Here is a 23,184-nt window from a genome sequence, read left to right on the forward strand (position 1 = left end):
TTATCTCTGTAAAGGAAGAACAGAGTTGGCAAGAGGGCTAAGGCAGGCTTTGGGAGAAGTGAGAGACTGCACTGAGTTGCCTTTTGTGAATTCAGGTGGCCAGGTTCTTACAGATCAGGTTTTGGGGTCCTGATAGCAACTGCAGGAGTGACCACAGAATCACTCTAGGATCTGGGAGGAGCCCTGACAAATGGGAGCGGAGAGGTAAGGGTAGCAACATAATAAATGTTGTCCTGTTTTATTTCTTCAATGTGGCAAGATGGGGATCCAGGAAATGGCAGGCCGGTAAGCTTCTTATTGATGTGGGGCCTTCAAAAATGACATTGAGATAGCTACTAGCCCACATGGGTCACCCTACCAAGTCTTGGAAAAACAATCTAGTTTAGATGGAAGAACGTTTAGTAAGGACTTTGAGTCTAATGAGGTTTCTTGGGTTCAAGAGAAATAAATAGGATCTGGTTGATGCAGCAGTAAGATGGATTTGTAACTGGTTGAAAGGCTGTCCAGGCTACTCATACTGAGCTCTTGTCACCATGGAGTGGGCAGTCTCTAGTGATATGCCACAGAACTCTCGTTTTGGTTTTGTCCCCTGTCAGTTCTGTGCGTGTCTAGGATAGCAAGAGTACTGGATGACAGAACCAGGATTCAAAGTCATCTTAATTAACTAAATGCTGAGATTAAGCAGAAATAGGAAATGAAGAACCATGTTTTTTTCTGTTAAAATTAATACATACTCATTGTAGACAACTTTTATAAATTAAACAAGAAAAACTGGTACATAATGCCACAACTCAGGTGAGCACAGTTAATATTTTGGTATATGTCCCTTCAAATTTGTGTTCATGCAAATAAATCTGTGTATTTTAACATAATTGCAGTTATACTCTATCCTGGTTTTTTTCCTACTGAATACTATGTAGTGAGTAATATCCCCTACCATAAATAATTTAAAGCTATAATTGTAAGGATCTGGATAATATTACCTCATATGAATACACTTTAATTTCTTTAACTGCACACTCCTGAACATTTTTAAAAATTGTGTTCAATTTTTAGCCATTAAAAATTACTTGACGTTGAGTGATGTTAAATAGGTACACTTATCTCAAGATGAACTCTAATAGATATAAATGTAAAATCCTGCATTTAAGGTCAGAGCATCAATTTTATATATATATATATATATATATATATATATATATATATATATATATATAAAATAGGTATATATGTATATATATATAATAGGTATATATATATATAATAGGTATATATATATATATAATAGGTATATATATATAATAGGAATTTACTGTCAATTCTTGTGGAAAAAAAGTTGGGGTTTTGGTTGATGAAGCAGGGGAAGGAAAATGAGCATTTATTTTATTTATTAAAAATTTTTTTGTTTAGGGGCGCCTGGATGGCTCAGTTGGTTGGGTGTCCGACTTCGGCTGGGGTCATGATCTCACAGTTTGTGGGTTTGTGCCCCGTGTTGGGCTCTGTGCTGACAGCTCAGAGAAGCCTGGAGCCTGCTTCAGATTGTGTTTCCCTCTCTCTCTGTTCCTCCCCCCGCTCGTACTCTCTCTTTCTCTCTCTCTCTCTCTCTCTCTCAAAAATAAATAAAGATTTAAAAAAATTTAAAAATAATATTTTTTTTTGTTTTAAATTTTAATTTAATTGATTTTTTAAATTTACATCCAAGTTAATTAGCGTATAGTGCAACAGTGATTTCAGGAGTAGATTCCTTAATGCCCTTTACCCATTTAGCCCATCCCCCCTCCGACAATCCCTCCAGTAACCCTCTGTTTATTCTCCATATTTAAGAGTCTCTTATGTTTTTGTTTCCCTCCCTGTTTTTTATTATTTTTGCTTCTCTTCCCTTATGTTCATCTGTTTTGTATCTTAAAGTCCTCATATGAGTGAAGTCCTATGATATTTGTCTTTCTCTGACTAATTTCGCTTAGCATAATACCCTCTAGTTCCATCCACGTAGTTGCAAATGGCAAGATTTCATTCTTTTTGATTGCCGAATAATAGCCCATTGTATACATATATACCACATCTTCTTTATCCATTTATCCATCGATGGACATTTGGGTTCTTGCCATACTTTGGCTATTGTTGATAGTGCTATCAACGTTGGGGTGCATGTGTCCCTTTGAAACAGCACACCTGTATCCCTTGGATAAATACCTAGTAGTGCAGTTGTTGGGTCGTAGAGTAGTTCTATTTTTAATTTTTTGAGGAACCTCCCTATCATTTTCCAGAATGGTTGCACCAGTTTGCATTCCCACCGGCAGGGCAAAAGAGATCCTTTTTCTCTGCATTCTCGCCAACATCTGTTGTTGCCTGAGTTGTTAATGTTAGCCATTCTGACAAGTTAAAAAAAGAATTTTTTAATGTTTATTTTTGAGTGAGAGACCGACCGCGAGCAGGGGAGGGGCAAAGAAGGAGACAGAATCCAAAGCAGGCTCCAGGCTCTGAGCTGTCAGCACAGAGCCCAACATGAAGCTTGAACCCACGCACCGTGAGATCATGACCTGAGCCAAAGTTGGATGCTTAACCGACTGAATCACCCAGGTGCCCCGGGATATGAGCATTTATTAAGTGCCTACCAGGTGCCAAGCTTTGTTCTAGACATTTCTGTCTACATCACTTCATTTAATTTTCATGGCAGCCCTGTGAGATAGGGTTTGCTGATTTGTTTTTGTTTTTTTTAATTTTTAAATTTTTATTTTTAAGTAATCTCTACACCCAACATGAGGCTTGAACTCACAACACCGAGATCAAGAATCACAGGCTCTACTGACTGAGCCAACCAAGTGCCCCGTTTTTTTTGGTTTTTTTTTTGTTTGTTTTTTTAATTTTTTTAACGTTTTATTTATTTTTGAGACAGAGAGAGACAGAGGATGAATGGGGGAGGGGCAGAGAGAAAGGGAGACACAGAATCAGAAGCAGGCTCCAGGCTCTGAGCCATCAGCTCAGAGCCCGACGCGGGGCTCGAACTCACGGACCGCGAGATGGTGACCTGAGCTGAAGTCGGACGCTTAACCGACTGAGCCACCCAGGCGCCCCTGTTTTTTTTTTAATGTTTATTTATTTTTGAGAGAGAGAGAGAAAGAGCGTGAGCAGGGGAGGGGCAGAGAAAGAGAGCAAGAGAGAATCCCAAGCAGGCTGTACATTGTTAGCTTGGAGCCCGAGGTGGGGTTCGAACTCATGAACTGTCAGATGATGATTTAAGCAACAATCAAGAGTCGGACCCATAACCGACTGAGCCACCCAGGTGCCCGTGGTTTTTTTTTTACCTTTGCTTTAACAAAAGAGGAGAAAAGTTACCCAGAGATTAATGCTGGGGTTGGAGTTTGAACCCAGGTCAGCCTGACTCTTCCTGTCACCCGTTAAACCCTGAGCCTGTGGGCTAGTGGGGTCGGGGGCTCTGCATCAAGGAAAACCATAGCCTGCTAGGCTCTGTGATGCTCTGGTCACACTGAGAACCATGTCTGGTTTTGGGGGGTAGATACACCCCGATCTATTCAGTATTGAGCTTGTAGATATTGTGAGTGTCTTGGTGAAGGGGGGGTTGGAACCTGTGCAGTCCTCAGCGTGCTGTCGTTTCTCATTGCCAGAAGTTAGTCCCTCTTTGCAGTAATAGCAGATCAGGTCCAAGGGATCGGAAGTCGGTTTCACTCTAGTACTACCTAGACCTATGTGGAGTTTTATAATGTAGAATGATGTAGGTAGAACCTGCTAGGGCTTCTTTGGAGGAAGTTTCTCCAGTGGGTGGGAGATTGCACCAGATGACCTCTAGGGCTTCTGTTTCCTCCATGTGGTCCTGGGCCTCAGTTTCTCTGCATGCAGCAGGTGGGGATTGCCCTGGCGATGAAGGAGATATTTTCCCACCTTGACCTTCTGGGATCCCTGCCGGAGGGAGGTAAAGATAAGCTGTCTCCAAAGCTGGAAGCAAGGCTGAGAAATGTGAGGTGGGAATGTCCAGTCCCAGCAGTTTGAGGAGACCAAATGAGGAGATGTGGGAGTTATTGCCTGGCTCCCCATCACCTTTGTACAAGCTGCATGAGCAGGTGTTAGGGACAGGCTGCACCCCTGAGGCTGGGGCAGGGGAAGATGAGCACAGCATGGGGTAGTGGCTATAAGCACAGACTCCAGACCCGTCCTACCTTATAGAAATACAATGTAAGCCAGATATGTCATTTTATGTTCTCTTAGAGCCACTTTTACAAAGTAAAAAGAAATTGGTAAAATGAATTTTAATAATAGATTTTATTAAACAATTGTGTCTGAGGGCAGCTGGGTGGTTCAGTTGGTTAAGCGCTCAACTTTGGCTCAGGTCATGATCTCATGGTGTGTGGGTTTGAGTGCTGTGTCAGGCTCTGTGCTGACAGCTCAGCCTGCAGCCTGCTTCCGATTCTGTGTCTCCCTCTCTGTGTTTTCCCCTACTTGCACTCGGTCTCTCTCTCTCAAAAATAAATAAACATTAATTAAAAAAAAAATTTAAACAGCTGTATCTAAAATACTATCGCTTAACTGTACCATCAATAGTGAAAAAATGTTCATGAGAAGTTCACATTTTTTTTCATACAAACTGTTTGGATTCCAGCATGCATTTTACACTTAATAGCGCATCTCAATTTGGACTAGCTGCTGTTCAAGTGCTGAATGGCCATGTGTGGCTAGTGGTTCGTGTTTAGACAGTATAGCATTACAGCCAGCCTGCCTGGGTTTGAATCCCTTTTCTGCCACGTATCAAGCTATGTGGCCTTGGACAAGTTATCTAACTGCACAGTAGCTTATTCTCCTCTTCTGCAAAATGAGGAAAATAATATTAATAGGACCAACCTCTTGCTGACGTGAAGAGTACGTTAGTTAATATTTGTAATATACTTAGTTTTTTTGCCTGGCATATACTAAACACCATCTAAGTGTTTATCAAGTAAATGACCCATAAACTCTGGAGGGAGAGGCCTGTGATACGCTGGGAAAAACCCAGTCGTGGAGAGTCCCTGTACATTACTGGTAGGCTGTGCCTATATCTGGTAGTTCTACAAAATGAAATTGCCTTCAGATCAGATGGACCTAATCTATTGCTGAAGAGAGGACCCGCCTTCTGGAAGTGAGAAGAAATGGCAGCACCCGTATAAGATAGGCTCCAATCCTTTAACAGGTATGTCCCGAGCAGCTGTCCTGCTTGGGGCTTGGAAATGTGCTGCGTGACATGGAAGAAACAGAAGGATCCTCTGAAATGCTTCGTTTTAGATTGCGTGACCTCATGTTGGAATGGGGGGTGAGGTCACTTCCAGCACTTGGAGGTTGAAGCAGTAGTCTTGCTGCTTATGCAAGAGAGGAAGCAGAGCTGTATTAGTGGCTTCCGATACCCTCCTCAGGACTCTGCCAGCCCCAACACTGCCTGCTTGCCTCTCTTGGCATCAGCCCCCTCTGCCTGCACCTGCCCCCAGCCAGCCTGCAGTGGTCACAGAGCACCCACAGTGTGCCTGGCACTGTGCCAGGGGCAGTGGGGGAAATGTGGAATGGAAGACCTGGTCTGTGTCCTCAAGGGGCTTGCAATACTGCATGGGAGACGGACTGCACAGCAAACACTGAACACCTGCAAGATTAAAGAAGGGCTAGTTAGAAGCACAGACTAGCGCTGAGGGGGTGTCTTGTAAAGGTGATTCATTCTGATGGGGCTGGGAGGAGTCAGGGAAGGCTTCTCAGAGGAGGAGGCACTTGAGCTGACTTTGAAGGATGGGTAGTGTTGCACGCTGTGTGTGTGTGTGTGAGAGAGAGAAACAGGGACAGAGGGAGAAATATAGGTGAGAGGACAGGAAAAGTAGTGATTTCAGGGTCATGGTCATGAAATAATCAGAGGAGAGGAGACAGTGGAGCTTTATAAGTGAGGAGGGTTTGAGCCAGGTCCTCTGGGCAGAGTAAGGAGGACTTTTTTTTTTTTTTTTTTTTTTTTCCAACGTTTTTTATTTATTTTTGGGACAGAGAGAGACAGAGCATGAACGGGGGAGGGGCAGAGAGAGAGGGAGACACAGAATCGGAAACAGGCTCCAGGCTCCGAGCCATCAGCCCAGAGCCCGACGCGGGGCTCGAACTCACGGACCGCGAGATCGTGACCTGGCTGAAGTCGGACGCTTAACCGACTGCGCCACCCAGGCGCCCCAAGGAGGACTTTTTAAAAATTTATTTTTAAATTCACATACAGCAAAATTTACTCTTCATGGTATACAGTTCTGTGGGTTTTGACAAATGCAAGGCATGGGATTCCCCACCACAGTCAAGATACAGAAGGGCTCCATCTCCAAAAGATGCCCTCACGCTACCACCCTTTGTGGGCTGTCCATCTGTCTCCCCCTCCCCCGCCATGCCCATCCCCTGAGAACATGGATCTGTCCACTCCTGTCATTGTGCTTTTTCAAGAATATCAGATGGGTAATCAGACAGTATGGAGCTTTGGCGTCTGTTTCTTTCACTCAGCATAATGCCTTGATTCATCCGGTTGTGTGTATCAATAGTTTGTTCCTTTTTATTGCTGTGTAGTATTCCATTTTATAGCTACACTGCAGTGTGTTTATCCATTCACTGGCAGAAGGACTTTTCGGTTGTTTCCAGCCTTTGTTGATTTTGAGTAAAGCTGTTGTCAACATTTCTATACAGGTTTTTGTGTGAACACAAGCTTTCATTTCTCTTTCTTAAACACCTAGGAGTGGGATTGTTGGGTCACGTGGTAGTATATATGCAGTGGTTTAAGAAACTGGCAAACTGCCAAAGTGTATATACCCTTTGCATTTCTATCAGCAAAGCAGGAGAGTTCTGTTTCTCCGTATCTTCAACAGCGTTTGGTCTTGTTGGCTTTCTTTTTGTTTTTGTCTTTTTGACATTCTGATAGGTGGTCAGCTATCACGGTAGCTGATACCTGGTAGCTCAGCACGGTTTAATTTTCATTTCCTTAATAACTAATGATGTTGAACTTTTTTTGTGTTTTTAATTTGCCATTTATGTAACTTCTTTGATGAAACGTCTACCAAATCTTTTGCCTATTTTTCCTCTTGATGGTTATGTTTTGAGAGTTCTTTAATATTCTGGATGCAAGTCCCTTGTCAGATGTGTGACTTACAAATTTTTGGAGAAAATTCATTTAAGGAGAGAATCTCCAAAAGAAGATGGTGGGTGTTAGGGACTCTGAAAGCAAGGAAAGAGTTTGGTGCCCTGAGCCTTGGCCTTTCTTCAGAGGCAAAGGTGGGGCCCAGGGGGATAGAGGGCAGGGAACACCTACAGAATGACTTAGGAAGAGGAAAGGAGGAAGGAACAGGGCCTTCTATGAAGTTCTGTTCCTGGCTTAGCACCTGCAGTAGAGTATACTTTGAATAGGAGGTGCACGTAGCTTCTTAGTTTGCTAGGACCTTCCCTGACTGACTGCTATGCCTGGTCTACTCCTCATTGCCCCTGGCTCAAGCTGGGCCGGCCCCATCCAGAACAACACTGCTTGTGCCCAGTCTGGGTACCAACCATTTACATGGCCTTGTTTCCAAACTGGATGACCACTGCATTCTGGAATGGGAGGTGGAATGATTGTTGGGCCTGCAGGGGTAAGCCACTGGGTAGCTGTGTGGCTGGTGCAAGAGAGAATCAGTGCAGTGAGTTTTCTGGGTCAGGCTGGGTCCTCGGTGATGGTGACCTCAGCCTAAGATCTGAGGGCTTTGGGCCATTAGAATCTCCAGAGCATTGTGATTGTCATCTCTGTCCCTGTCCAGGCGGGGTAGCTCTGAGACAGAACAACATTTCTGTGAAAGACGACCAATGGTAGCATAGGTGCTGCCTCCTGCCTCTTGGCCAAGTCCAGTCCAGCATGTCCCCTGCTCTTGTGTCTTGGCAGCTATGGCACTGTCCAGATGCTAGAGCCTTCATTCTTCCCAGGGGTAGGCCTTTTCCAGAGGCCTACAGGTGGAGAATGGGACAGAGCTGAAGATGGGTCCTGCTTTCTTGCAGCTGCTAAGGCTGGCTGCCTGGTTACCTCTATGGCCCTATAGGCTCCCCGCAGCTCCCTGATGCTCTGGACCTTGGAGGGCTGTTCCTCAGCACTGAGAGCTCCTGCGTGGGCGGGGTGTGCACCTAGAGCCCCCACCCATGGTGCCTTGTGCTGCTTGGGGGCCCAGTGTGGGCACACCCTCGGGTCCTGGCAGGGTGAGGTATGGCATGTCTGTCTTTGGCAAAGCAGCTGATTGGGGCAAACCCACCCAAGGCTGGGGAAAGCAAGCATTTGTGGAGCAGCACACTGGGCTCATGTAAAGACATTGGTTCTGTCGGTGCCCAGGGAGAGTCACTGTTTGATGGGATTCAGTAGCCAGTCTGTTAGGCAAAGACTCTCCAGCTCTGGGATCTACCTTGAGATCTGAATCTATCCTTTCTTTCTTTCTTCCTTTCTTTCTTTCTTTCTTTCTTTCTTTCTTTCTTTCTTTCGGTGCCCAGGGAGAGTCACTGTTTGATGGGATTCAGTAGCCAGTCTGTTAGGCAAAGACTCTCCAGCTCTGGGATCTACCTTGAGATCTGAATCTATCCTTTCTTTCTTTCTTTCTTTCTTTCTTTCTTTCTTTCTTTCTTTCTTGTTTACTTATTTTTTTTTAATTTTTTTTTAAACGTTTATTTATTTTTGAGACAGAGAGAGACAGAGCATGAACGGGGGAGGGTCAGAGAGAGGGAGACAGAATCTGAAACAGGCTCCAGGCTCTGAGCTGTCAGCACAGAGCCCGACGCGGGGCTTGAACTCACGGACCGCGATATCGTGACCTGAGCCGAAGTCAGCCGTCCAACCGACTGAGCCACCCAGGCGCCCCTCTTGTTTACTTATTTTAGAGAGAGAGAGAGAGAGAAAGATAGGGCATGAACAGGGGAGGGGCAGAGAGAGAGGGAGACACAGAATCTGAAGCAAGCTCCAGACTCTGAGCTGTCAGTCAGCACAGAGCCCATCGCGGGGCTCAAACTCATGAACTGCGAGATCATGACCTAAGCTGAAGCTGGACCCTTAACCGACTGAGCCACCCAGGCGCCCTGATCTGAATTTTCGTAGGCCTATCTAAGGTGAAGTCAGCTAGTTTGGTTCAGTACTTTTGCCTCTCCAGAACTTTCATAACCTTTGCTTTATTTTAGAATCCAGAAGGGGCGCCTGGGTGGCTCAGTCAGTTAAGCGTCCCACTTCGGTTCAGGTCATGATCTCGCGGTTTGTGAGTTTGAGCCCCGCATCGGGCTCTGGGCTGATAGCTTGGAGCCTGGAGCCCGCTTCGGATTCTGTGTCTCCTTCTCTCTCTGCCCCTCCCATGCTCATGCTCTGTCTCTCTCTGTCTCTTAATAATAAATAAACGTTAAAAAAAAAAAAATCCTGGGGCGCCTGGGTGGCTCAGTCGGTTAAGCGTCCGACTTCAGCTCAGGTCATGATCTCACGGCTTGTGAGTTCGAGCCCTGCGTCAGGTTCTGTGCTGACAGCTCAGAGCCTGGAGCCTGTTTCAGATTCTGTGTCTCCCTCTCTCTCTCTGACCCTCCCCCATTCATCCTCTGTCTCTCTCTGTCTCAAAAGTAAATAAACGTTAAAAAAAAAAATTAAAAAAAAAAATCCTGAAGAAAGGCCCCAAGGAGAAAAAAATGCAAGCCTTACTCTCCTTATCTTAAAAAAAAAAAGGGGGGGGGTGCTTGGGTGGCTCAGTTGGTTAAGGGTCCGACTCAATTTTGGCTCAGGTCATGATCTTATGGTTTGTGAGAGTTTGAGCCCTGTGTCAGGCTCCGCGCTGACAGTGCAGAGCCTGCTTGGGATTCTCTCTCTCCCTTTCTCTCTCTGTGTGCCCCACTTCTGCTTGTTCGTTCTCTCTCTCAAATAAATATACTGAAAACAATAAAAAATAAATTAATAGCCTAACCTCTCCCATTCCTTTATTAGTATTATTATTATTATTTAAAAATTTTTTTAAGTTTATTTATTTATTTTGAGAGAGAGAGAGAGAGAGTAGGGGAGGGGCAGAGAGAGAGAATCCCAAGCAGGCTCCATGCTGTCAGCACAGAGCCCAGTGCGGAGCTTGAACTTGCCAACGACAAGATCATAACATGAACTGAAACCAAGAGTCGGATGCTCAACCGACTGAGCCACCCAGGCGCCCCTGTATTTTTTTTTTTTTTTTTTTTTTTGAGCAGTTTCAGGATTACAGAAAAATTGAGCAGAAAGTACAGTTTCTTCCCTTCTCGCCTACTTACTCCTATTATTGACATCTTGCCCTGGTGCAACATATTTTTTACGTTGATGAACCGGTACTGATATGTTATTATTAACTCAAGTCCATAGTTTACATTGGGGCTCACTGTTTGTGTTGTGCTTTCTCTGGGTTTTGACAGGTGAATGTCCTCTCTCCACTATTATAGAATTCTACAGAAGAGTTTCACTGCCCTAAAAACTTCAGTGCTCCGCATATCCCTCAGTGTTGCCTTTTCCAGAATGTCCTGTGGTTGTGATCATGCAGTATGTGTGTAGCCTTTTCAGATTGGCTTTTGCTTAGCAATATGCCTTTAAGGTTCCTCCATGTCTTTTAGTCACTTGATAGTTCATTTCTTTTTATCGCTGAATGATATTCCGCTTTCTTTCCCCACCTTTTCTTTGTGTGAGTGGGGACACCGAGGTCCAGATAGGGGAAGCGAATCTGTGGCAAGGCTGAGCTCGGAGCGAGGTTGGTTTACCTTCCTTCGAGACCTGTTTGGCGGGGGGCCTTCTGTGCAGGCACTGTTGCAGGGACCGAAAGCCCCATCACCGCATCACCAGACTCTTTAGTGGCTCTGGGGCCAGAGCTGGGGTGGAGTGGGGTGGGGAGTGGAGGGCCGTGGACACCCACTTGCTGTGACCCACTTCGTGGATGTGTTAGGGCCAGGTCCATAGACACCCACGTTCCTGGCTGCTTGGAAGGGATGGATGGGGCAGTGTCCCAGGTTGAGTTCCTGGGAAGCTGGATCCGTGTTCTCATTTACCCTGCTTGCCCCTCCTGAGGTTGAGGGTTCTGAGCACAGACTCTGTGCTGCCCAATGGGGCTGATGGCTTGGGGCTACATCCGTATATTTACCGCTGCCCCTCCCTGTTGAGGCTCCTCCCACCGACCTGCTCCCTCTTCACCCTTACCTCTTCTTGTACCCCTCATTCCTCCTGCTTCTCTCCTGTTCACTGTGTCCCAGAGAAAATTCCTTCTCCCTGGTTCTTGTCCCCCTCCACCATCCTGCCAAGAACCCCGAATGTTTGAGGAGCCCTGTTGAGAGCAGCTTCTGTGCCTGCCCATTGTGGATACAATTGAACTTAATCCTCACAACAGTCCCATGAGAAGATGACATTATTACCTCTGGCATGTATTCAGGGGGACGGACTCAGAGAGGTTGAGTAGCCTGCTCAAGGCCCAGCCAGGATCTGAGCCGGGCCTCTGACTCCAGAGCCCAAGCAGGCACCCCTCTCCTGGCCTGGTGGGTTGGCTCTCAGTGACTGGTTCCTTCCGATGCATGCTTACACTGCTGGGGTGGTGGGGTCCTCCTTTGTCCTTTTTCTCACCTCTCCCACTCCTGTCCTGTCAGGGAACAAGGTGTGATCAGTGACCTTCACACTGAAGGGTCAGTGAGGGTGGTGGTGGTTCACACACAGTGTGCTGTGTTTCAGCTTCTTTACCTGTTATGTCTCAGTCCTTCATCTCTGCCAGGCCAGTCTTCTCATCCCTGTTTGAGAGATCAGGAAACAGAAGCTTTGGGGAGGTTAAAGAAGTTCCTGATCGGCTGCACAGCTGGTAGGATTTTCATTCAGCTTGTACCACTCTGAAGCTGCTCACAGTGGACCAGGCTTGTGTCATGCTTTCCCCAGGGCCTTGTGTGTGTCAGCAGAGGAAGAGGAACTCCTTAGAGCTAGGGAGGCTCCTCCTGGGGTGCAATTGGGACACCCAGGTTTTGTGCAGTTTTATTATTTTTATGATAAAAATATTATTATATGTATGTATTACTTCGGACATCCAGTAAGCCCTGGCCAGCCTTCTAAAGTCACATTGGGGCCAGTTTTTTTCAGCTGAGTATATGGCTCAGTTCAGGCCATGTAGGCCCATTTCTCCACTGGATTGTTTTCTCCTCTTCTGTTCCTTCTCCTTTTCATCCGCAGGGACTCCCCACCCATGACCCAAACACTGCTGTCTTTGTCTCTTTCATTTCTAGCTATAACTAGGCCCTTTTCCTGTGTTTCCTATATTTTAGGCCCACGTCTCCTGAAGTGTCTCCTGATCCCCTTCTCTGTCCTCATCTTTTTCCCTTCTGTCTCCTGGTGCGCTTAAAAGGATTGCTGTAAAATCAGTGGAAGCATAGAATTGTCATTCTGTGACTGACTTATTTGACTTAACATAATGTCAGGGTTCATCCATGTTGTAGCCTGTGTCAGTACTTCATTCCTGTTTTTAGGCTGAATAATATTCCATTGTATAGATATGCCACATTTTGTTTGTCCCTTTGTCTTTTGATGCTCATTTGGGTGGTTTCTACCTTTTGATGTTTCTGTCTCCACTAGATGTGGTATTCCCAAGGCCTTGAGTTCAGCATCTACTAAAATCCTATCCCCACCCCCTAAGATACTCATCTATAATTGTTTAATCTGTTACCCTCCATGGGTACACCTGATTCTTATTAGGTCCCTATGAGCATCTAGTGCAATGTTTTCAACTGATGAATTTCATAACCCTTGTTTTATGTTTTATGTGTGTTTCTGTTCAAAGACACCTTATTGAATATGTGTCACTGATTTGGGATGCCTGGGTGGCTCAGTCAGTTAAGTGTCTGACTTTAGCCCAGGTCATGATCTCACGGTTCGTGAGTTTGAGCCTGGTTTCGGGCTCTGTACTGACAGCTCAGAGCTGGAGCCTGCTTCAGATTCTGTGTGTCCCTCTCTTTCTGCCCCTCTCCTGCTCATGCTGTCTTTCTCAAAAATAAATAAACAATAAAAAAATATATGTTACCAATTTACTACCATTGAAGTCACAGCCAACAGCATTATTAGTCAACCTGAACGAAGCTTATCAGACTCACATGTCTTCTCCGTAGGGCACATGGCAGCCTTCTTGTACATAGGAACGCTAGCCAGCGCTGCAGCACTGCTCTTGGGGCCATTTTAAACTGCGAAATCAGTAACAAAAAGCATAAAATTGTGAAAAAAGTGGCACTGAATAGACGGTGAAAAGGACACTTGTGTACACTGTGAGAGCTGGAGCCAGAAAGCAGATACAGCCTTGGTCAACCTCAGGTGGGAGTGTGTATGATGGTAACTCACATTTTTGGCTGTGCAGAGTGTGTACATTTCTCCAAATAACCACAGAAGCGCTGTAAGTATTGATGTAGGAGTTATAGATTTTAGTAGGTAGGTGGATTTGCAATACAGAATTTGTGAATGTTCTGTGAATAATCAGGAGCTTCACAGGGAACTCTGGGCCCCTGCACCCACTAGGCTGAAGGATGTTGAGAGCAGGACCATGTCAGTTGTGACCTTGTACTCAAGGCCTGGCATATAGTAGTTGTTCAATATATAGTTTTAAATGAATGAATGAAAGACTCAAAGGACTAAATCCCTTATGGGGAGCTGTTGGGCATGAAAATAGGAGGGAACGATCTTTTTGGCTGGGGAACCTGCTTATCCACATGTGGGTCACCTGCTGCCCTCCTTCCTAGGAACCAACTTTCTCTCCTCTTTGAGAGGCATCCAGATGATGGGCATGGCAGTTTTACTTGCGTGGCAAGAAAGCATGGGGCTGAGGCTTGGTTCTAGTCCCGGTTTTAATGAGCCATGGGGCCTTTTGGCAAGTTGTTTTACCTCGTAGGGCCTTAGTCCCTGTATCTGTAAGATGGAGGGCAACTTTCTCTTTTGGGGTTTTTGTCACACACACAAACCTTGGGATGCCTGCATCTCCCACCTGGGACCTTTGCCAGAGGCTGTGGGGGCTGTGGGGTCCGTATGCCTCCAGCTCCCCTTACCTGGTCAGTCCTGGAGCTGGTACCTGTCCCTGTTACGCTTTACAACTAACTTAAATCCCGCATGGTGTAGAATCAGCATCCTGTTGTTCACAGAACTGTTGGCAAAGAGGTTCAAGCAGCATTGCAGTGGGCAAGAGGCAGTTTGCTGAGGGGAAGGGACTGAGCCTTGCCACTTGGAGCTTTGGGGTTTGGGCATAGCACTGCACCTGGGGGGCCCCGGCATCATCATCTGAAATGAGCGGTACTAGCCTCCTCAAAGGGGGGTTGGGAGGATTGGAGGAGATATTATAGTCAAGTGCTTAGCCCCGTGCCAGGCACAGAATGGGTATGTAAAAATGGTACCTTCTAGTCTTAATATGAAACTAGTTCTCTCTTCGGTGAGCAGAATGTCAGTCCCTCAGTATCCCGGTGCTTCCTTGACTGCTCGCCCTCTCTGCCACGAGTGTTGGGCCACCTGAACCTGTCCTGCAGTTCATCTGCCCAGTGCATGGGGGCCGTGCACTAGGGGAGGAGGCAGCACTGTGTGTTGGGGAAGTGGGCCTCCCCGCTATGGCCTAGCCCTGCCTGGAGGCTGGGTTCTCTCTTCTTCCATCTCTCAGCCTCTGCAGTTACAACTAAGCAGCCAGTCTTCTAGGCACCTTGCAGGCTGTAAATTTGCCCTGCTCCTCAGACATCGCCGACTAGTAAAGAAGACATCAACTAGAATCAGGACAGAGACCTCTGAGGAGGCCCAGTGAGTAGTTCGGACCTGAACTACTTTGTGGGTGGAGCCCGGGGCCGATGCAGGCCCTGGCTTGAGCTGTGTGCCTTGTACCTGATTCCTCCAAAGCCACTCACCCTCTGTAGCACTCAGCCTCCCTCCCCCATCTAAGTTCCCTGAGGGCCCGAACCCATTTCTCCAGAGTTGAGTCCGCAAAATAGGTACGCAGGTGGTTTTTAAAAAATGTATTTTTCTTTTTAAAAAATTCACCTTTGTTGAGGTATAAGTGACTTAAAATTGTAAGATATGTTAAGTGTGCATTGTGGTGACCTGATATTCATACACATTGTGAAAGGATCCCCCCTCATCTGCTTAATTATCACATCTGTCACCTCATGTCTTTCTTTTTGGTGAGAACATTTAAGCTGTATTCTCAGCAATTTTCAATGATACGATACAGTGTTATCCGCAGTAGTCACCCTGTTCTACAGTAGATCCTCAGACCTTATTCAGCTTGTAGTTGAACCACCTCCCCCCACTTCTCCTACCCTCAGCAGATGGTTGTTAATGGACTGGTGTCAGGAAGGAGGCCCACCCTAAGCAGGAAGTCATTGTGAGTAAACTTGGGGTTCAGGAGTTGCTGAGGAGACCAAGGGGGCTGGAGGGGAGAGTGGGGATGAGTCTGGCATCCACTGTTCCTGATTTCCCTTCCTGTTCTTACTAAGAAATGAGGTCAGGGCAGTGAAGACTTAGAGATCTACTGCAACCCCCCAAATCAGGGAGCTTGCACAGAGCTCTGCGTTTTGTACTTGTGGTTCAGTGTGTGTAGCACTGTTTGGCACTCGTACAGTTGGGCCCAGTCTCCAGAGTCTAGTCCAGTGGGAATAGCCAACGTAATGATGGGAGGGCTCATTCTTGTCTCTGCTCTGAAATGTATTGATACAAAGGATCCACACTGCATCCAACGTAGATGTTCTATAACCACAACTATGGTGGGTTGAACAAAGCACCTGAGGTTCAGAGACATAACTCCACTGGCCTTGGTTACCAAGCCTTGCAGATAAGCCCACCAGCCTGAAGAAGGTCTCATGCTCTCAGATTGAGGCAGAAGCTGCTAACTACTTTAGCAGCTCCCTCTGCTTCCTCTAACTTTATACTTCTGAGACTCATATAGTGGGAGATGGGATGGTTCTCCTGGAAGGAAATCCCATTTTCTCTTTCCTTTCAGCTTATTTAAAGAGTCATTGGGATAAAGGTGGCCATTCTTTCCAGGGGCCCCAGGAGAGCATCAGAGTAGCAGGTGTGCTGGATGTCAGGGCCCACGGGTCATGAGGACCCTGATGGAGCTGGAGCCTTTAGCCTGGATCCCAGAGCTCTTGGAATCTGAGTCGGGAGACAAGGGGCAGAGAGAACCGTTTCTACCCTCATAATTGGGCAGGGAACTCAGGGCCCCTCTGAATTGTCTCTCCTTTACTCTGGATGATACCAGGCAAGTGTCATAAACTTTGAGTTTCAGTCTCCATCACTTCCGATTTGGGGTCGGGAGCACAGGGAGAAGGTTATAACATGCATTGACCCTCAACAAGTTAGAGATACTATGATAAAAGGAAACGAGTGGGAGATTTGTTCTTGACTGAGGAAAGGGAATCAGTGGGATAACTGGTACTACCTAAAGTAGGGTGACATCTATCTAAATTCCCAACACTGAGCCAGGAGAGTTGGGGGAGGTGCTAATGTATAAGAAATAATTATGTGCTCAGGTAGCTCACAGACCAGTGGGAAGTAGGTGAACACAGATCAGGCACTGTCCCGTGTTGAGTTGCATCTTGGGGGTTCTGCAGGCTAGGGGGAGAAGGGTAGAGCTTAGTGGTCCCTGATGGCCATGGAAGGGTACTGAAGGGGTGGGCTTTTGAGCAGGAGATGGAGATTTTGATTGAGGATATGGCCCTGGAGCAGGCAGGGGACAGGACCAAAGGGGATGAGGTCTGGTTCTTCAACTTTCTCAGGGCAAGCCATTTGCCCTCCCTGAGGCTTCGTTTCTCCATTTATAACCTGGGGATCCTGATCCCCTTCTTCTCCTGAAAGTGTTTTTGGGGAGTTTATTCTTCTCATTATTAAAAAGATCTTAATAAAAGCCTGTGAGTTCTAATTCTCCTGAAAATTCCTGAGTAACTGGCATCTATGGCCCCTAGGGTGGAGCTGAGTGTTGTTTGGGCCTGGAGCTGGCATTGGGTGGGCCATCTGGTGGGCTTTTGGGTGGGGCTGGGGGCAGAACCAGAGGCCTCCAGGCCAGGCCCTGGAAGCTAAGCCAAGGATTATTTTTATTCCTCTGTTCATGGCACATGGCCCAGGCATAACTGTGCCATCTGTCCTCCCCTCCTGCTCTCGTCCTGGCAGGCCCATGGGGTCATTGTGGAGGGTTTGGGGAAGGAGGGGGAGTGGGGCTCCTTCTCTGGACTGGTGTTGGCTTACCCTCCATTCTACTAGCTGCAGGGCCTAGGCTGTGTGGGAGGTTTGCCTGGTGAGGGAAGGCAGCTGCCAGGCCTGGGGCCGTGGGCGGTGAGGCTGGGAGAGGCCAGCCAGTGAGAGCTATGGCCTGGGGGCAGCAGGGCCACACAGGGCTGGGAGCAACTCCATTTCAGTCACAAATCCCAGGGCTTGGGGCCTTGGGTGACCCCCTGCCTTGCTTCCCCTGGGATGGACCCAATCTTGGGAACACAAAGTGCAGGTCCTCAGAAACCTCACTTGTGGGGCAGTATCTGACAGGACTCTCTGGTTTTCCCCAGGTCTGGTGGTCCACTGGGCTGCCCTGGGCCCAACTAATACAGGGGCTGAACGTGCTTACTTCACCTGGCTGGTCTAGCTCAGCTGTGGTGAAAGAGGGCCCAGAGACCCCGGTCTCTACTCCTCAGAAAGGTTTATGTAGTATCAGGGAGATTGGGCCTCCCTCCTTTCCTTCTCTCCTTTCTGGACTTCATAGCACCCTCCATCTGGCTTGGGGTAACCATTTGGGTTTAGTGCCAGGTCCCAGAAGAGAATCCAGGCTGAAGCTAGGACATACAAGACTTTAAGTATTAATATTATTTATTTATTAACATTAATCAATACTAGCTGAAGGTATATGTATCTGTTAGGTCCATTTAGGACTTTAGACCTTCCACGTGAGGCATTATTTGTAGCTTAGATAATGATGGTGACGATTAATATAGCTCTTACTGAGCACTGACTCTACGTCATGCCCCATGCTAGTTAACATCAGATCTTGTTGACCAGCATATGGGATATCTCTCCATGGCAGGTCAGTTCTCCAGCCTTCTCTGAGCAAAGCCACAGGTGAAAGTCTGCATGGTAGGAGCGGTCCCAGAAGAAGTGGAGGACCTGGGCAGCGAATGTGAGCCACAGGCACTGTAGGACAGAAAGGACCTTAGATCCCAATCTACGAAATGGACGAATTTGACAATGGTCACACGGTTGCTTATAACACTGGAACTAGAACCAGTCTCTTGATGCCCAGACATCACACTTTCATTTTACAAACCTCCAAAATAAATCCCAAAGGAATTAACCTACAACTGAAGCTCTCCCCGTGGTGTGCCAAAGTCCGGACATTTACTGATATTTTTTTGGTTTCCTGACACTAAACACAGAACAGTTCATTTTCCCCACAGGGAAATCATTACTTCACAAAAAACACTTAGCAAATATCTACTCATTTATTCATTCTTTTGTTCTCCGCATTGTGCAGTGTGCTGAGGACTTAGAGAAAGACAACCATCCCCACCCTCGTGGAGTCTGACGTATGGGGGAGGCCGATCATTCATGGGAGATGGAGGGGTCAGATATGTAAAGCACGGGGACCTGTTGGAACTCAGAGGTGGGTGCCTAATCCAGACTTGAGGTCTGGGTCATCCTCCCAGAGGAAATGACATTTTCGCTGGACCTTAAAGATGCGTAGGAGTTAGGTGAGGGAGGGATGGGGAGGAAGGCTGCAGGCAGCCCTTCCAGGTATAAAGAGCTTATTATGTTAATTGAGTGTGGGGGTTAGGGCCGGGTGCAAAGAAGAGAGTATAGAGGACCATGTAGGTGCATGGAAGGTATGGCAGGAGAGCAGGAATCAGTTGATGAAGGGCCTTATAAAATCCTATTGTGGAACATATCATTTTATGTAAGATTATGGGAAAGCCATTGAAAGATTTTAAGTAGAGGAATCACATGATCAGATTTGTATTGTAGAAAAATCACTGTGGCTGCAGTGACAGATTATGGAGTCTACATGGGGTTGGCACAGTCATCCAGGTGAGCACTAGCGGAAGCTTGGATTAGGGCTTGAGATAGAAAGAGATGTGGCTTCAAGAAGACTTTGAGGAGATAGATAGGATGTGGTTGTTAATTATTTATGGAGATAAGAGGGAAAAGTCAATACATTCTTAGATTTCTGGTCTCTGGGTGGATGGCGGTGTCATTTCTTGAGAGACACAGAGGAGGAGGGGGAGGACCAGGACTCACTGGCAAGCTGAAAATTTGGTTTTGGACATGTTGAGTTTGAGGAGCTTCAGAGAAGGCTGATTAGGGCTGCCTGGTAAGCAGTTGCCATATATGCCCAAACTCAGGAAGGACGTACAGATTTGGGAATCAAAAATATACAGTGGGAATGTAAGCTGTGAGTGGGGATCCCCCAGGAGGGTATGTATCAGGTTTTGAAAGGAGAGGTCAGGTCAGAACCCTGAGGAAAACATGTAGGGAATGGGTCTGGCAAAATATGAGACCAAAGAGAAGAAAGGAAGGGTGAAGACAGTGAGTTAAGACAACTTGAGAATGGTCTTTGTTCTTCCATGTATTTTGAGATCAGCTTGTTAAGTTTTGTGGAAGACCTTGTGGAATTTTTTTTTTTTTTTAATGTTTTATTTGCTTTTGAGAGAGAGAGAGAGAGGCAGAGTACAAGCGGGGAGGGGTAAAGAGAGAGGGAGACACAGAATCCGAAGCAAGCCTCTGCTTCTGAGCTGTCAGTACAGAGCCCGACACGGGGCTTGAACCCACGAGCTGTGAGATCATGACCTGAGCTGAAGTCGGATGCTCAACTGACTGAGCCACCCAGGTGCCCTGAGACCTTGTGGAATTTTTAATCATAATTTCATTGAAATTATTTTTTTGGTAAAGATTCAACATCTTTATGATCTTTTCCCATCCAGGAGCACAATTTTCCTCTCCATTTATTTAGGTATTTTATGTCTTTCAAAACCATTATGATTTCCTTTGTCTCACCTATTGTTAGATTTATCAGTAGGTAAATTACGACTTTGGTTTCTAAATGGAATATTTATTTATTTTTCTTAAAAAATTTTTAAAATTATTTTTGAGAGAGAGAGAGAGAGACAGAGTGCAAGCTGGGGAGGGGCAGAGAGCGAGACATACACAGAATCCAAAGCAGGCTGTCAGCACAGAGCCCCATGTGGGGCTTGAACTCATGAACTGTGAGATCATGACCTGAGCCAAAGTCAGATGCTTAACTGACTGAGCCACCCAGACTCCCCTCTAGACGGAATATTTTTAGAAATTAGTAAGATATGCCATCTTACTTCTGGTATCAAAGAATGTAATTGTAATTTGTGAAATCCCTTCAGTCTTCTATTGTAATTCCTTATAATAATGACAGTTTACTTCCTTTTTTCCAATCTTGAGATCTGTCTTGTCCTACTGTGTTGGCTAGGACTCTAGTACAGTGTGAGTATAAATGTTGAAAGTGATACCTTATTTCTGAATTTAAGGTAATGCTTCTAGTGTTTAATCAGTAAGTGTTGTGCACATTAAAGTTCTGGTTACCAGTTCCAATGTGCGTGTGTGTGAGTGGGGTTGGGGGGTGAGGACGTTCCTACACTAATCAACAAGTCTCTAGCACCAGTTGGGTGTCCTACAATCCAATTCTGACACTGTCTACCTGGAGGTAGCATCATATCCCACAGGTTAATGGCTTATCTCATAAGACTGCCCCCCCAACCCCAGATACCAGTGGCAAGCCCAGGTTATCACTGGTTATACATTGGAAGTTCTAGTAACCCCTCCTTGAGTTCAACTGATTTGCTAGAGTGGCTCATAGAATTCAGAGAAACACTTTACTTACTAGATTACTGGTTTATTACAAAAAATACGTAACTCAGGAAGAGTCAAGTGAAACAGATACATAGGGCAAGGTCGGGGGGAAGGCATAGAACTTCCATAACCTCTACAAGTGTGTGCCATTCTCCCCAAATCTCCATGTGTTCACCAACTCAGAAACTCTCGGAAGCCCCTCCTTTTTTGTTTTTATGGAGGCTTCATTACATAGGCACAATTGATTAAATTATTGGCCATTGGCAATTAATACAACCTCTAGTCCCTTTCCCTTCCCTGTACTTTGCAAAAGGGGTGGTGGTGTGGGACTGAAGGTTCCAACCCTCTAATTACATGGTTAGTTCTCCTGACCACCAGCCTTCATCCTTAGATAGATGCATTCCAAAAGTCACCACATTCACATAATAAGACACCTTTATCGTTCTCATCTCTTTGGAAATTCCAGGGGTTTTAGGAACTCTGTGCTAGAAACTGGGACAAAGACCAGATACACATTTCTTATTATAAATCACAACATCACAGTAGGGTTTTGGAAGGTGCCATTTGTCACATTTAAGGAAGTTTCCTTGTTTATAGAGTTTGCTAATAAGTATTTTTTATTGTGACTGGGTCTGGAGTTTTAGCAGATGCATCTTCAGAATGTATGGTTCAGAAACATGGTTTTTCTTGCATGTACATATATACACGTGTGTGTATTGCATGACCAAACGTAGCCACCATCATTGTTGTTATTGTTTTTATATAGTTAATATTGTTTAGATTCATTTTTATTTTACCATAACTTTGCTCACCTCTTCCATGTGTGTCATGCCTTCTTTTCCTAGAAGCTCCCTTTAAAAAAATACCTCCTTTACTGTTTTGTTTTTTTTTTTTTTAAGTGAGGGTCTGTTAGTAGTAAATTCTCTCCATCTTTGTCTAAAAATGCTTTTTTTTTTTTTTAAATGTTTACTCTCGAATGATATTTTGGTTGGGCTTTTAATTCTGGGTTAACAGTTATTTTTCTGTCAACAGTTTAGAGACTTTATCTTGGGTCCTCCTGTGCTACTGTTGAGAAGTCCACTATCTGTATATACAATTAATATCATAGTCCTTCCTTTGTAGGTGATTTGTCTTTTTTCACTCTGGATGCTTTTAAGACCTAGTCTTTGTTTTTGGTATTCTGCAGTGTCCTTACAGTATGTGTTTATTTTATTTTAATTTATCCTGGTTAGGATTCAGTATGGTTCCTTAATTGGAGGATTCATGTATTTCATTATTTCTGAAAAATTTCCTTGCCATTATCTTTTCAAATGTTGTTCTACTTCACTTTCTGTATTCTCTCTTTCTGGAATGCTAATTGGAGGTATGTTGAAGTGCCTTATTTTGTTCTCCTTTGCTCTTTATCATCATTACAAAAATACATTTCTCAGTAATATCTTAAGATATTTTTTCCAGGTTCTTCTTTCTCTGGCTGTATCTAATGTGCTGTTAATCTCAGTTAAACCATTGAGTTTTTTTAATATATATTTTTTAACATTTATTTATTTTTGAGAGACAGAGTGAGACAGACATGAGTGGGGAAGGGGGGCGGGGTGCACAGAATCCAAAGCAGGATCCAGGCTCTGAGCTGTCAGCACAGAGCCCGACACGGGGCTTGAACTTACGAACTGTGAGACCATGACCTGAGCCGTAGCAGGACAATTAATCAACTGAGCCATCCAGGTGCCCCAAACGATTTAGTTTTAACTTCAGTGACTAAAATATTTATTTGGTTCTTTTTCCAGTCTGCTTTGTGTTTTTTGATTGTGTCTAATTCTTTCTCATGTTTCCAATTCCTTGTTTAAGTCGATAATTATTTGAAATACCATTATATAATAGTTTTTATCTGATAGTTCAGTTATCTCTAGTTCTTGGCTCTAATTCTATTGAATCTTGATCATGGTAGATTGTTTCCTCTTTCTTCTATGTTGTAATTTTAGATTTTGAGAAGCTCTTTAGCAAGATTTTATCTTTGGGAATTTTCTGCAGTATGGGTTAAGACTGTCTTTTTAACCTAGGGTTTAGGCAGACAGACAGTCTTGTCATATTTTGTCAGTATTCTTTTTGCTGAAGATTGAGATTTAGTTCTGAGTTCCAACCTCCCTGTATCTGTCAGGTCATCCCAGGTGCCTGGGATGTTTGTGCTCACTTAACAGGGTGGGAAGCTTAGGTCTACAGAGGGGACATGACCTGCCCCAGATTCCAGGTCTCTTGATGCTCCCAGATCTTTCAGTTCATTCCTTATCCCCTGGGTCCCTGGCCTTATTCCCTCTGAGCTCCTGTGCTGTGGGTGGCCAAGCAAGGAAGGGCAACTGATCCTGGGGCTT

The 23,184-nt window shown here is 45.4% G+C and overlaps 1 protein-coding gene across 10 annotated transcripts in view; it reads left to right on the forward strand.

The window, feature by feature from the left end:
• TEAD4 (TEA domain transcription factor 4) overlaps positions 1–23,184 on the forward strand; it is a 70,477-nt gene that overhangs the window by 4,954 nt on the left and 42,339 nt on the right. For 2 of the 10 annotated variants that reach the window (XM_060658687.3, XM_060658688.3), the window contains exon 2: positions 18,477–18,605. The exons of the other annotated variants lie outside the window; for them this stretch is intronic. In XM_060658687.3, the coding sequence (XP_060514670.1) occupies positions 18,551–18,605 (55 nt within the window). In that variant the 5' untranslated portion in view covers positions 18,477–18,550. The remainder of the gene's footprint in view (positions 1–18,476; positions 18,606–23,184) is intronic. 10 annotated transcript variants of the gene reach the window in all.

Source organism: Panthera onca, chromosome B4 (assembly GCF_046562875.1).
Source record: "Panthera onca isolate mPanOnc1 chromosome B4, mPanOnc1 haplotype 2, whole genome shotgun sequence".
Classification (NCBI taxonomy): domain Eukaryota; kingdom Metazoa; phylum Chordata; class Mammalia; order Carnivora; family Felidae; genus Panthera; species Panthera onca.